The sequence below is a fragment of the Leishmania donovani genome, chromosome 31 (genome assembly GCF_000227135.1).
Source record: "Leishmania donovani BPK282A1 complete genome, chromosome 31".
NCBI lineage: Eukaryota > Euglenozoa > Kinetoplastea > Trypanosomatida > Trypanosomatidae > Leishmania > Leishmania donovani.
Window position 1 is genome coordinate 446,932 of NC_018258.1, and position 12,587 is coordinate 459,518.

At 59.4% G+C, this 12,587-nt stretch overlaps 4 protein-coding genes across 4 annotated transcripts; all 4 read right to left on the bottom strand.

Moving 5' to 3' along the window:
* Positions 1 to 456: 456 nt before the first annotated feature.
* LDBPK_311150 (monoglyceride lipase, putative) lies at positions 457 to 1,392 on the bottom strand (the record flags this gene model as incomplete). The annotated part of the gene is made up of 1 exon (XM_003863158.1): positions 457 to 1,392. The coding sequence occupies one exon, from the start codon at positions 1,390 to 1,392 to the stop codon at positions 457 to 459; it is 936 nt and encodes a 311-aa protein (XP_003863206.1).
* A 668-nt stretch (positions 1,393 to 2,060) lies between these two features.
* LDBPK_311160 (hypothetical protein, conserved) lies at positions 2,061 to 5,384 on the bottom strand (the record flags this gene model as incomplete). The annotated part of the gene is made up of 1 exon (XM_003863159.1): positions 2,061 to 5,384. The coding sequence occupies one exon, from the start codon at positions 5,382 to 5,384 to the stop codon at positions 2,061 to 2,063; it is 3,324 nt and encodes a 1,107-aa protein (XP_003863207.1).
* A 2,976-nt stretch (positions 5,385 to 8,360) lies between these two features.
* Positions 8,361 to 10,250, bottom strand: LDBPK_311170 (hypothetical protein, unknown function; the record flags this gene model as incomplete). Its single annotated transcript, XM_003863160.1, has 1 exon — positions 8,361 to 10,250. The coding sequence occupies one exon, from the start codon at positions 10,248 to 10,250 to the stop codon at positions 8,361 to 8,363; it is 1,890 nt and encodes a 629-aa protein (XP_003863208.1).
* Positions 10,251 to 11,373: 1,123 nt separating this feature from the next.
* On the bottom strand, positions 11,374 to 11,739 carry LDBPK_311180 (hypothetical protein; the record flags this gene model as incomplete). Its single annotated transcript, XM_003863161.1, has 1 exon — positions 11,374 to 11,739. The coding sequence occupies one exon, from the start codon at positions 11,737 to 11,739 to the stop codon at positions 11,374 to 11,376; it is 366 nt and encodes a 121-aa protein (XP_003863209.1).
* Positions 11,740 to 12,587: the final 848 nt, after the last annotated feature.

Here is a 12,587-nt window from a genome sequence, read left to right on the forward strand (position 1 = left end):
GGACAGCGCAGGCCGGCTCCGGGACTGCGCTCGGCAGCACCGCAACGCCGCAGAGGCAGAAGAGACCACCGTGCACGCACATATTTGTTGGACCGTCGACACAATGCTCAGTGAGCTGTCACACACCTGATCACCATCACCACGCGTCGGTCCAGCACAGCCCTGTCCGCCCACACCGGCAGTCCGCAGCCAGCACCCAAGCGCAGGCTGCAGGCTGCTTGGCGTCCCCCACAGAGTTGGTGTAGTGGACCCTTCATGCCACGCGCTGCGCTGGCCGGCATCCTCAGAGGCTGTAAATACAGAATCGGTGAATAAGGCTGCTGAAATCGCCCCGGCATAGTTGACGGAAGTACCCGTTCGCGCCTGCGGTATCCGCCTCGTCCGGCTGCGACGGTTCCTCATCTGGCAGAGCTTCACACCTTCTCCCAGAGAAGCAGAAGGCGGCAAACAAGTAGTTCACCTCGCCCGCTCGTTGATAAACTTCATCACCTCTGCCATCACCTCAGCTCGGCACAGCTCCGTCAGTACTTCATGCCCGGCACGGCGGTAGGAGGCCAGAAACTTGTCCTCTGACAGCGCGTTCTTGAAGAAGCTTTTAGACGTCTCTAACGAGCAGAGCTGATCTTCCTCGCCGTGGACAATCAGAAAAGGAAACTTCGACGTTGCCGCAGCTTCTGCGGCGCGATCTTGCGCAATCAGCATCTCATCGACGAAGCGCGCGCGAAGCGTCACGTTGGAGTAAAATGGGTCCTGCTTCACAAGTTGCACGACAGGGGTGTTGTAGCTGACGAGTTCGGGGTTGAGTTTGCGCACCGGCAGCTTCGGGAACCACTGTGAGAGAAAGTGCGCAAGCGACCGCATAAAGCGGGGGACGGGCTTCGACAGCCCGAGGGCCGGGCCGCTCAGCACGACCCCGCGGAAGCCACTTGCGTCCCTCTGCGCCACCAGAGTGGCAATGAGGCCCCCCATCGAGTGCCCCATAAGAAAGGTTGGCTGGCTCTTGAGGGCCGCGTACCGTGTCTGGATGAATACGACGAACGCGCAGACGTCATCGACGAAGTGCGTGAAGCGCTCAACGTATAGCCGCTCGCCTTCGCTGCCGCCAGTGCCTTGATTGTCCATGGAAAACACAACGTAGCCCTCCTGGTTGAGTCGGAGCGCGACGGAGTCGTAGCGGCCGGTGTGCTCGCCCAAGCCGGGCACGATAAAAACGACGCCTTTAGTTGGCGGGGCCGGGCAGCTGCCGCCGTCACCATGCGGCCACCACTCGCTGAAGTGCAGCCACAGGTTCTGCGCATTTTGCATGTAGTGAGGAAAGAGCTGTGGGTCGGGTGGTGCCCGACCTGGAGTGGCGTACTTCAGGCAATGGCCGCCAGAGCAGCAGCACGGCATTGCGTATAACGCGGTATGTGAGAAGGAAATAAAACGAAAAAAAAAACGCAAGGCAGGGTCTGTGCAGAGGAGCACGCGGAAGCGCGGAGTTCAGATACCCAAAAGGGTTTGGAGGGGGGCTGCAGAGCTGCGTCGTCAACGAAGGAGCGCTGTTCTCTTCCTGAGCCAAGGCGAGCGCGCTTGTTCGTTGTTTGCGAAGCACATCCTATGCTCATTTCATGCAGTTGCAACGGGCCAATACGATGAAGAGGTGACCGGAGGGGCGGCAGAGGCAAAGCAGAAAGAGAAGATGTGATGAGGTTCCAGCAGCAAGAGGTAGAAAGAGGGAAGCTTGGACCAGAGAGACGTCAAACCGTCACCCGGTGGCATGCGCTGCCTTCCAACGCGTCAATCGCCCCCCCCCCCTCCCCCTGTCGGAGTAGATTCGTCGACGCTCAGGAGGAAAGGCGAAGCAGAGAGCATTCATCACGTCGATGATGCCCACCCACCCCACACACACACTTCGTTGTGCCATAGACAGGGGACGCTCGGTGCAGCTGTGCTACGGAAAAACGGCGCTGGGCAAGTGGCACAAAGACACAATGGTAAAGCGAGCCATGAAAAAAAAAAAACAGATGTGAGTCGATGGCCCAGTGGCCTGCGTCGTCGCTCGACTGTCGATACCCCTGCTAGAGCTCACCCGCACCCCTTTGAGAAACAGCCGCCGACGTGGCAGCGCTGACGCAGCCCTCTAGCCACACGGCGAGCTGAGCTATCTGCGCACGCCGCTGCTCCCACTCCAGAAGGCGCCGCTGCAAGTACCGCCTCCTTTTCGATAGCGCCTTTTTGTGGGCCATATCCTTGGTGTGGGGTGCCAGTGCCAGCTGTGATTCGATGGTGGCGAGCTCTGCCTTCTCTGCTGCAATCAGACGTGTGCGGCGCTTGTAATCGCCGAGCGCGTCCCTTGCCCGCGCTCGGAGGGTTGATGAGTCGCTGGTGGAGGAAGGAGAGCACAGTGGGAACGGTGCCGCATCACTCGCTCGAGGTGCAGCGGATGTAGATGAGGAACGCGAGGATGATGAAGTCAAGGAAGAGAGGAGGGTAGTATGCGCTGACTGCACATCCCGTGGCGCCTTCCTGTCTGGGGAGGGCACGCCTGTGTACTTCTTACTCCGCGCACACCGACCCGCAAAGCTGAGAGGCACGCGACCTTGTGATAGGATGGCATCGCCGAGGGTCACTGCCGGAGGCCCAACGCACCGCCGCTGCGCTCTGTGGCCGCCATGCCCTCGTGGGTCAGGAGAATCGGCGCAGCCAGGATCCTCGGCGCGGGGGGCGCTACTGGACGAGTAAGTGAGAGGGGCAAGAGGATCTATGTGGCGGTGAATGCCAAAGCCGTAGTGCGTCCGTGGCGACGGCGGTGCTGGAAAGAGTCCCTCAGATAGCAGAGGAACAGCTGGTGAGGGGAGTGCGGCGGGTGCTCCTGGTCCATATTCGCCAGCAGAAAGCTGAGCGGCACCTTCAGCGCAAAACCTACTGAAAGCAGCGCATGAAGGGGACTCGACCGCGGCCGAGACAGCGTCACCTGTCGGAGGCGCGCAATGAAGGCTGCAATATGAAGGCATGGTGCTTGCGAGTGGAGTAACAGATGCCGACGGCGGGACAAGGGTGTCCAGAGTCTGCCACCCACTCCTTGTAGCGACAAACCCGAAGGCCCAGCTACCTGGGGCACCGTTTGGGACGGCGTAGCAAGGAACTGCTGCTGGCCACACGTTTGGCGCACCGGCAGGCGGCATGCCTCGGCCAGGCACCGTACACACCGGAGGCGGCGCAGCTTCCTCCCGCTGATGGACGGCATCCGGGCGTGCGGCCGAGCGGTCACCCGCGCTGCTTATGCGCGGAGTCGCGCACTGCAGTGGCGTAGGCGCCTCGCAGCTGGTGCCCACACCAACATCCGCGCGCACCGGCAGAGCGCACGCCCCCATTCGGCCGCTCGCGTCCGTCGAACGCCAAGAGCTCGTCACTTCCTCGTACGAAGGCGGCGGTGGCAGCAACACCTCCATGTCGGCAAGATGCTCAGCGGCTGAGGCTGTTATCGGCCGTGTCGTTCCCGCCGCCTCACTTGGGTTTGACGTCCATTCAGGCCCAAGAGGCGCCTCAGGGGGCGCTGCAGGGACGCTGAGGCCCCTCGTGGGAGCGTGACGGGGGTGGTGAAGGGGGATCGGTGGTCGAAGACGCGTTGAGGAGGTCCCCGATGTCTTTGTGGAGACGTCGAGGGTACTCTTCTCATTCGAGGCGATGGTAATGCTCTTCGGCTTCACCACCTTTGCGTCGGCACCTCGGTGCCATGCCTCATACTCCAGCGCATCTGCCAGCCCTGTCGGTGACGCCAGCACGCCGTCCGTGATGTGACGCAGAAACAGGTGCCTCAGCAGCGCCGGTCTCGCGTACCCTTCTGCCACGCGGCGCATTCGCTGAGCCTTTGCGCGACTGAGGTGCAGGGCGCGCCAGCAGCAAAAAGCGGCGCGCGCGGCGTGCGCCTGCACGACAGACTCAAAGAAGAGCTCCGCCATTCGCAGATGCTCACGCCTGGTTCGGCGCCCTCCTAAACGACCGCGCCAGTGCGCAAGGCATCGACGCTGCACGTGCGGCGAGTGGGTTTCCCTCTCCCACTGCAGTCTTATCAGACAAAGACGGCCTAAGAGGGTCCAGCTCTTGTAGTACCTCTGAAGAAGTCCGCGCCGTGTGTGCCTCGACTGAAGAGACGCGCACGTGACCTGAAGCCACCATACGTACCATCTCCGTCGAAGAGCCTTCTCCGCGCGCATCGCCACGGTTGATAGGGCACTTTCGCACTTGCGCAACTGGCACGCGCGGCGCTGCATCGCCACTCGCAGCCACTGAACCCACGCATAGAGCAGATGCAGTTCATCGCAACGACTTTGCTGAGCTGCAGTCCACGCGACGGGCGTGTGAAGCATCAAGACGCTCGCCAAGAGGCGGCCCTTTTGGCGTTGAAGGGCAAAGTGCCGCCAGTCGCGAAATCGCGCATCTCGTAAGTTATCCGCCGACGCCTGCGCCGCTGCCCGTGCGAGGGCCCGATGTGCTGACGTGCGATGCCACCGCTCGAAGCACTGCCGGGTGAGAGCCGCTCCCGTCCTCACCTGCACCTCATCGAGTATTCCCCGCAGCCTCCTTCGCGCGTCTTTCCACCCCTGCCACGCAACAAACGCACGGCGGCGAAGATGACGCGCGCGCAGTGCCACGAGCATTCTTCGCTGCTCCGCACATGTCACGCGTCGATCATAGCGCCACTGCCACGCGCGGAAGAAGAGGTACAAGAGGTTGCGCTGGTAGTAGCCCTCGGCGAAGCATTCGCGACGCAGGCGCTGCTGCGCATGGCGTGCTTGCTGCACCTGCCATTGCATGAAGCACTGCTGTAGCAGTGAGGAGCGATGCACTGCGTGCGCAATCATACGAGCCGCCGCATCAGACAGCACCACCACGCTGTTGTCTCTACCTGCAGAGGTAGGCTGAGAGTAGACATGCTGCGTCCATACACCCTGCACCGGGGACGTCGTCGGCGAGCCAGTTTCGCTCCCGTCGCCTTCCTCGGGGTGAACGCTGCCGGCAGCGGATGAAGCACGCCCGCTGCCATCTCCCGCGACGACTCTCAACACTGGCCGTTCTGGTAAAGCCGAAAGCGCGATGGGTGTCTTCCCATAGTCCTGCCGTCGCTGCAGACGATGCGATTCACCGATCTCTGAGGCGTCCACGGTGACGCCGCCGCAGTTGTCACTTGCGTGCACAGGAGTCTCGCCATTTGAGAAGGAAGACGTTGGGGCGGAGGCGTGGACAGGCTTTGGCGCCTCCAAGACGCGGGCAGCCTCTCCCCCTGATGGCTGCGAGTCTCCCTCGGCTCCCTGCTCAGCTGAAGCGACGACGCCAGCCATCGAAGGCACAGCCGGCAAGTCCTCGAGAACAGGTCGAAGAAGCGGCAGAGGGAACGACATAATGCATCGAGGCAGCTCCTGAGTAAGGCGCACGTGAGCAGGTGAGCTCTATTCCTCGGCGAACAATCACGCCAGTATGTTCAATGGCACTGATGGCCGCTTCAGCGTAGAAGGATCCCCACAGTGAAGAACATGAAGATGAGGAAGCGCTGCAGGCTGCGGCCCTTCTCGCCACTCCCTCTAATCGTAGCTTCTGTGGAACCAGAGGTTATTACGCGTACGCTTGTACTCTATCGCGGTGCAAGATCCATCTGTATCGACGCACATGTCCGTAGCGCCTCTAGACGTGTACGCGCCCTCCCTCCTGTCTGTAGAGTTTTAGAAATGGCGCGAGGCGCGGATATGTGAGCAGCAACGCGCTGACCTCTTGGGCAGCTGAGGCGCAGTACACACCAATAAAGCGAGCCTCGGGCATGTGCACTTGCTCACGGAAGAGGTGGCGGGTAGACGAGCAGGAGAGAGACGAATCGGTAACCGACAGGTGAGGTCGATAAGGGCCGAGGCGCGCAAGGAACACAGAGGTATCGCATCCTAGGCGCGAATAGACGCGCTGAAGACTGCGCATAGGAAAGGGGGCCATCATTGATGGGGCACGGCGCGGCTTCAAAAGACCTCGGAAAGCAGCCGCAGGTGCGCAGCGCACGCCAGAAATGCGGTGCCGCAATGGCCAAGCGCATGCGATCGCAAAACGCGGCGTTGAATTAGACACTGATAAGGCGCGTAGGTAGGGCCCCCAACAACTACGCGTGTATAGCACAAGAAAGATAATAATAGAAAAAGAAGAAACATCACGATGACTTTGGTGGTAGAAGGCAGCGTTGGAGAAAGCTACAGAGAAAAGATGATGCGGAGCACGACAGAAGTGGGGAGGGCGCACCAAGTCATGGAGACACACTCCAAAGAAAGGAGAGAGGTTAGCCGAGTGGCGCCCCGACCAATATCCCCTTGCCGATCTCTCTCTTGGTACCGAGGATGACGCTACGTTTCTGTTTCGCCTTACCTTTCCTCGCTACTGCCTTTTGTTGGTTGTTTGTTTGTTTTTCGCTGCTGCTGTTCCCGTGGCGGACGTCCTGCGGGCCGTGAACTGTGCCGACACGCTCATACGCGCTTCGGAGAGCGCTGAACCGTGGAGGGGAGCGAGAGAGGCAGAGATCACCGCGGAGAAGGGGCAGGCGTAGCGTCACGCACTGAGCAGGAGGGAGTCAAATTCAGCAGAGGCCTCGGAAAAAAGGGGTGTCGACAAATCAGAGGAAAGAATAATGGTGACGAACAGGAAAAAGAGAAGTTCGGCTCACAGCCACCCACACAAGAAAAGGAAAAGGTGGGTGCACCTCGAGAGCTTCACAGAAGGAAAGAGCAAGTAGGCGCGCATTCCGCACTTGGCCGATGCCGCATGCGAAGGGGTGGGTCCGTTACAACGCAGACTGCGCACGCGATACGACTTGGCGCCGTCTGCAACATCAATATGTCCACCACAAACGTCGCCACGAAGAATGAATTGTATGTGCACTCGTATCTGTGAAGGGGTTGCAACGCACTCACGCGCCAGCGCCACACGAAAAGCGGAGGATGCCAGCCGAGGCACAGACGGAGACGAAGAGAAAGAACGAGGCTGCAGAGGCACGAAAAATAAAATAAAAGGAAAGGAACGAGTGAGAAAGAGAACACGACGAGAGGAGAACGAAGAGAGAGTGCGTCAGACAACTGCACGCTTGCACGTACACATCTATGCACACACAGAAACATATGTATGTATACCTGGACATATGTATACCGCGCAGTGGTGGGGAGGAGGGGGAGGGCCGCACGTGAGCCAGTGTGAGAGAGAGGCATCGAAGACTAGCCATAAAAGCTCATGCTTTTTTTTTTGTCTCTCTCTCACTGACTGAAGCTCCCGAACACTCACGCTCAAACGCCTGTGAGGAGACAGACACGCAGACCGAAGCAGTTGGCGGGACTTCCGAACCATGGAACCAAAAAACCTCCGTCGTGAAACAGAGGATATCAAAAAGCCGGCTGAGGAGGTGAGAGGAAAGGAGAGAGAGGGCGAACATGGGCAAGACAACCATGAAGAAAAAAAGAAGCTTCAAAAGACGGTCCGTCCATAAGCGACTGGGCTGACCACCACAGGAGGCAGCACACCAGGCAGATTCGGCTGAGGAGAGGAACACGAAGGTCCTTTTGCGTGCCATGACACGAAAAAGAAAGGAGAAAGTAGGCGTTCGGGAATCTGTATACGCACAAAACAAAAAAAAAAGAGAGACGTTTTCGTGCATTCCAGTCAGAGGCTCGTTCCATGCGGTGCACGTGAAAATGCACCACGTAGTGTGCGTGCACCAAGCTCAGCTCAGTTCCTGCCGCGGAGGGCGACGTGGAACGCAATAAAAAGAGAGAGAGAGAAAGAAAGAGAAGGGGGAGGGATTGGTAAGCGCCTCCAGCTTGGACGAGCGAATGACGTACCCACGCACGCAGACCTCTCGCTCCTTCACACAGTCGCGCACACAGGGGCTCAACGTTTACATCAGAGAGAGACAGAGGCACAAGAGGAGTTTATCAAAGAAGGGGGAGTGAGGCAGATAAACAGATAGCCGCAAAATAATAATAAAGAAGAGCGATGGCGAAGTGACTGTGGGGGCGCTGGCGGCGTGGGGAGACTCAAGAGACCTCGAACGGAATGACGGTGTAAGAGAGAAAACAATAACACAAAAACAAGGGACATCCGACATGAAGAAAACCTCAAGTATAAAGGGAACAGCAGACACACGTGAGCACAAACACGTGCACACCGACATCAGCACAGCCGTTACGGGTGAAGGGTGAGGGATAACGAGCGCGGCGAGAGTGAGGTGCCGGCTGCGTATCGGGGGGCCCGTCACCGCCGTTGGAATCATGCAGTCCCCATGGAGAGAAACACCCCGTGTAAGTGCGCTTTTTCGATATGTGCACTCACGCTCTCCAGCAGACCCTGCAGCGTCTTCACCACATCGCTTCTTGCGGGCGCGCCTCTGTCGCGAGCACCTGTTCCAGTGGCTGACGCAGCAGCGCCTCCGCCTCCTGGCGCAGAACGCGATGCTGCAGGAGTCGGAGGCTTGACCGCTGCGTCACTGCCGTGTCAATGTGCATGTCGCCAACGCCGCCGACGGGCCCAGAGAGCATGAGCAAGCGCTGTCGGAGGGGCTCACTCCGGCGGCGGCGCACACAATGACCGCCGGTGCTTTCGTTGCGCGTGTCGAGCTCGCGGTTGCAAACACAGATGATGCAGTTCTGATTCGCCGCGCTCAGGTCGATCTCGCGCAGGGATCTCACCCTCGCCAAAGAGGCAGCCGTGCGGAGGCGGACGCAGTTTCTGAGGTTCACGTACTGCAGCGATACGCTCTCAGATAGCCCCTCGAGGTCGTCTACGCCGCTGAAGGACGCGTCCACGGAGGTCAGTTTCAGCAACTCGCCTAGCGGACTCAAGCTGTGCAGCTGCTGGCACTCGCGAACGGTAAGGTGACGCAGCTCGGGGGCGCACTGCGGCAGCCCAGAGAGCGAGACCAAGCTGCTCTCACCCACGTCCAGCTCCTCGAGTTGAGAGAAGGAGGAGGCGGGCGACGGCATGGTGATGCTCAGAACGGGATAGAGTACGGTGCCAGCTGGAGGCGTGGAAGCGTCACCTGTCAACGTTAGCTTATTAGCAGCGGAAAGACTCACGTGCTCGTCAACGATGGCAGGTGCCGCCACTCTGTCCAGAAAAGCCCTTGAGATCTCAGTAGCAGCGACACCGCCAGGGGGTTTGAGCAGCGCGGCAGACGTGTCCATCGCGTGGAACAGCTCATGGATGGAGTGGCATCCGCGCAGACACAGCCGGCGCAGCTGTAAACATTGTTTCAGGCTTTCCAAATCTCGCACACCGGAATAGCTGCAGTCGAGGTCGCGTAGGTTGGGAAGCGTTGCCAAGTCCCCCACGTGCAGGACCGCGCCGCACCAGCGCATCGACACGGAGGTCAGGCGCCTGCATGCCGAGTAGTTCCCACGCGCGTCCAAAACGCGGCAGTCAGACAGACGCAGCTCATTCAGCTCCCGCAGCTGCGACAGCGCTGCCAGAGAGTGCAGAGAGGCGCAGCGACAGAGGCTGATGCGTTTGAGGCCCGACAGCGGCACTAGCGGCTCGAGACTCGTGAGAGCCCTCACGTTGTGCAGCCGCAGAACAGAAACACTCGTCAGTGAGGGCAGCGGAAGGGCCAGAAACTGTGTAAAGGACTCGAGCTTCTCGAGGTGCGTAAGCTGCCCAATGAGCTCTATGGCTGTTTTCGACACTTCCTTTCGATTTGGTGTTACGATGAGCGAGCGCAGGCATGAGATGCCGACGTCGGTGCGCTGAAACGGCGGCTGGGTGAGGATACGCAGGATGCTCTCAAAGCCCGCCGGCGGCGCTTTCGTTGCCGTCGCGGTCGCGGAGGGAGTAGACGGCAAAGGTGGGTGGTAAGACGCCTCCCGCTTCACGTTCACCTCCATGGTCATGGGCTTGCCATCCTCGGTGAACGGCCGCGTCAGCCACCACCCCAGCTGCCGCAGATCGGCCTCCAGCTCTTCCTCCGCACCTGACAGGCTGTGGTACTCATAGTTCGTCGTCCAGTCCCAACACACATAGAGGTCGCTGCGGTGGTGGGCGGATCCCTCTGCTACACGAGTGCCGGCTACTGCTTCGCGAGCGTAGCGCAGGTAAGGATGTGCGGCGGCGCAGCAGATGGATGGTATATGCGGTGTGTACTGCAGCATATCGGTGACCGCTGCTCTGGACAGCTGCTCTATCGAGCGCCTCGAGCCTCCCACACCCACTGCAGACGTGGCGGCCGCACTCATGCCTGCACTCCCCTTTGCCATTGGGGGTTGGGTGCACGTGTGAAGCACGCCAGTCGTCGCCTTCTCTTGTTCGGCGTCCCAGCGACGGTAGTGGGGAGGGAGGAGGGGGGAAGTGGAAGGAGGAGCGGCGGCAACGAAAAGGAGAAAAGATAAAGCCGAGGCAGCTTCACGAGTTTTGGCTCCGCATAGATGTCTCACGCGTCGTGATGAATGCTCATGGATGGAGGTGCCCACTGAAAAGGAGATACGGCGGCGGAGGCAAGAAGACATGATAAGCAGCAACAAGACGCACATGGTAAGCCATAGGTGCTCAAGAGGTGCGTGTGCAAGTGATGCGATGGTCGGATTTTGCCCCTGCTAATACTGTTGTTGTGCTTTTCGTTTCGGTTCGCTCATTGAGTCGCGAGTGCAGCAGAGACAACCGGGAGGGGGAGGGCGTGAGATCTTGGCCCCTCTCAACGTAGCAAAATGTGCTGGTCGCTCACGCCGCTCGTTGTATTCTGTTTCTGTCTTGCTCCATCACGAAATAGCACACGCTTCAAAGAAGAAGTGATCACTGCCCACCATCGGATGTGCACACACGCACGGTGGAGCCCTCCCTTCCCCCACCCCACCCGACGCGTACAGAGATCGCACATTGCAGGCGTCCATGAAGAGCTGCCTGTCGCTCGCAAGCAGAGGCACACAGGAGAAAACGAAAACGCCAGTGGAGAAGGCAAAACGAGCCGAAACGATAAGTAACCCAAGAAGAGGAGGAGAGGGGGGAGAGCGAACAAAAAAATAAGGGGTGCTGGTTAGTTGATGGGGCAGTTGGATAGAGCAAAGTGGGCTTGGGTGCATGCCGTCTTTTCTTCCACTCGTCAGCCGCTGGAAATCGGGGGGAGGGAAGCACTTCTCGGACGTATTCGCCGTCGTCAGTCGCTGGATGGATGGATGGGTTGTGTTGCGCTCTATCCATCGACCCTGGCCGTTGTGTGGGACGCCTTGCGAATGGGGTGCACAGAAAAGGAGATGGGGGAAGTGCGGAACCAAAACACGTTCTTGGCGCTTGAAGTAGAGCGCTCCAAGCAACCAAGGCGAGGGTGGTTTCCTGTCGAGCACGAGCAGAGCGAAGCGTCTGAGAACGGGCGCTCTCTTTTTTCATTTACCGACGACAGAGCACTGCTGCTGTGGCGCTTGCGCCGGCGATCCCGAACACTAACGCGTTCCAGATCATCTGTGCATAGCGGCCATCACCGCCATGTCCATTCAGTGGTGCCTCCGTGGCAGCAGCAGAAGATGGCATGATCCGTCGCGGACCTGCCGGAGCACCCTCCATCCACTGCTCTAGGAGCTGCACTGCCGTGTCGGAGTGCCTCGCGTCCACGAACGCCTGCGTGATGTCTTGGTTCACGTACTGCAGAATAAGTTGCTGCCCGCCCGGGTGCACGCGCAGGATGAACTCCACCGGCACGAGATAGTGGCTGTTCTTGTACGAGACGCGCACGCACGGCTCATCCGTGGGTGGCATAGCGACAGCTCGCCGTTAAAGCTGCTGCACAGAAAAGGGAGACGAGCTTGAGGCAGGGACGGCCGGTGCCACGACTAAATGGGTGCCGTCTTGGCGGCGCAGGAATGCAGTGGGCCTACGTGGCAACGAGTGCACGTGTCGAGGTTTGCTTCGAACGGTGTAAGAGTACAAAGACGCTTCTTCCTTCGGCTGTCGTCGAAGTGGCCAGCAGCGAGAAGCGAGTATGGAAAGGAGCGATCAGAGGTTGAAGAAGGGAGCGAGAGAAACAGGCAACCATAAGGAGCTCGCTCAGCACGCGCACGGAGGCGGAAGAGAGAAGAGGAGAGGTGGAGAGCTATGCAGGCATCATAACGGTATCAACGCAGGTGGGAGGAAGAGAGATGCTTCAAGCATAGGGCGTGGATTCAGTCAAGCCGCACTAAAGCTGCAAGAAACTTTCCATGAGCGCTCTGCCTCGCTCTTCCCTCGTTCGTTCAGAATCGAAGGCGAGGAAAAGGTGCTCTTCCGTGTCCTTGCTTTCTTCATCGTAGTAGCTTCCTGCTTTAGCAGGGAGAGGGAGGGCGGCGGAGCGCTTGAGAGGGAGAGCAAGTCGGCGAGAGGAAAGGAATCAATACATGCGTACGCGTATATAACGAAGTAGCTCTCTTTGCTCTGTTATAGCGCGGGCGTGGGCGACTGTCGGCTCGTACGCGAAAAGATGGCTGTCGTGTGCATGAGAGCGAAGGTGATACGTATCAGGGTGTGGCTGGCGGTGGGGGCAGTGTTGAAAGCGCCAAAGACGGAGAGAGTGGAAGAGAGGCAAAAGGGAAGGGACGGAGGAGGTGGGGCAAGAGAAAAGCACAGAGGCG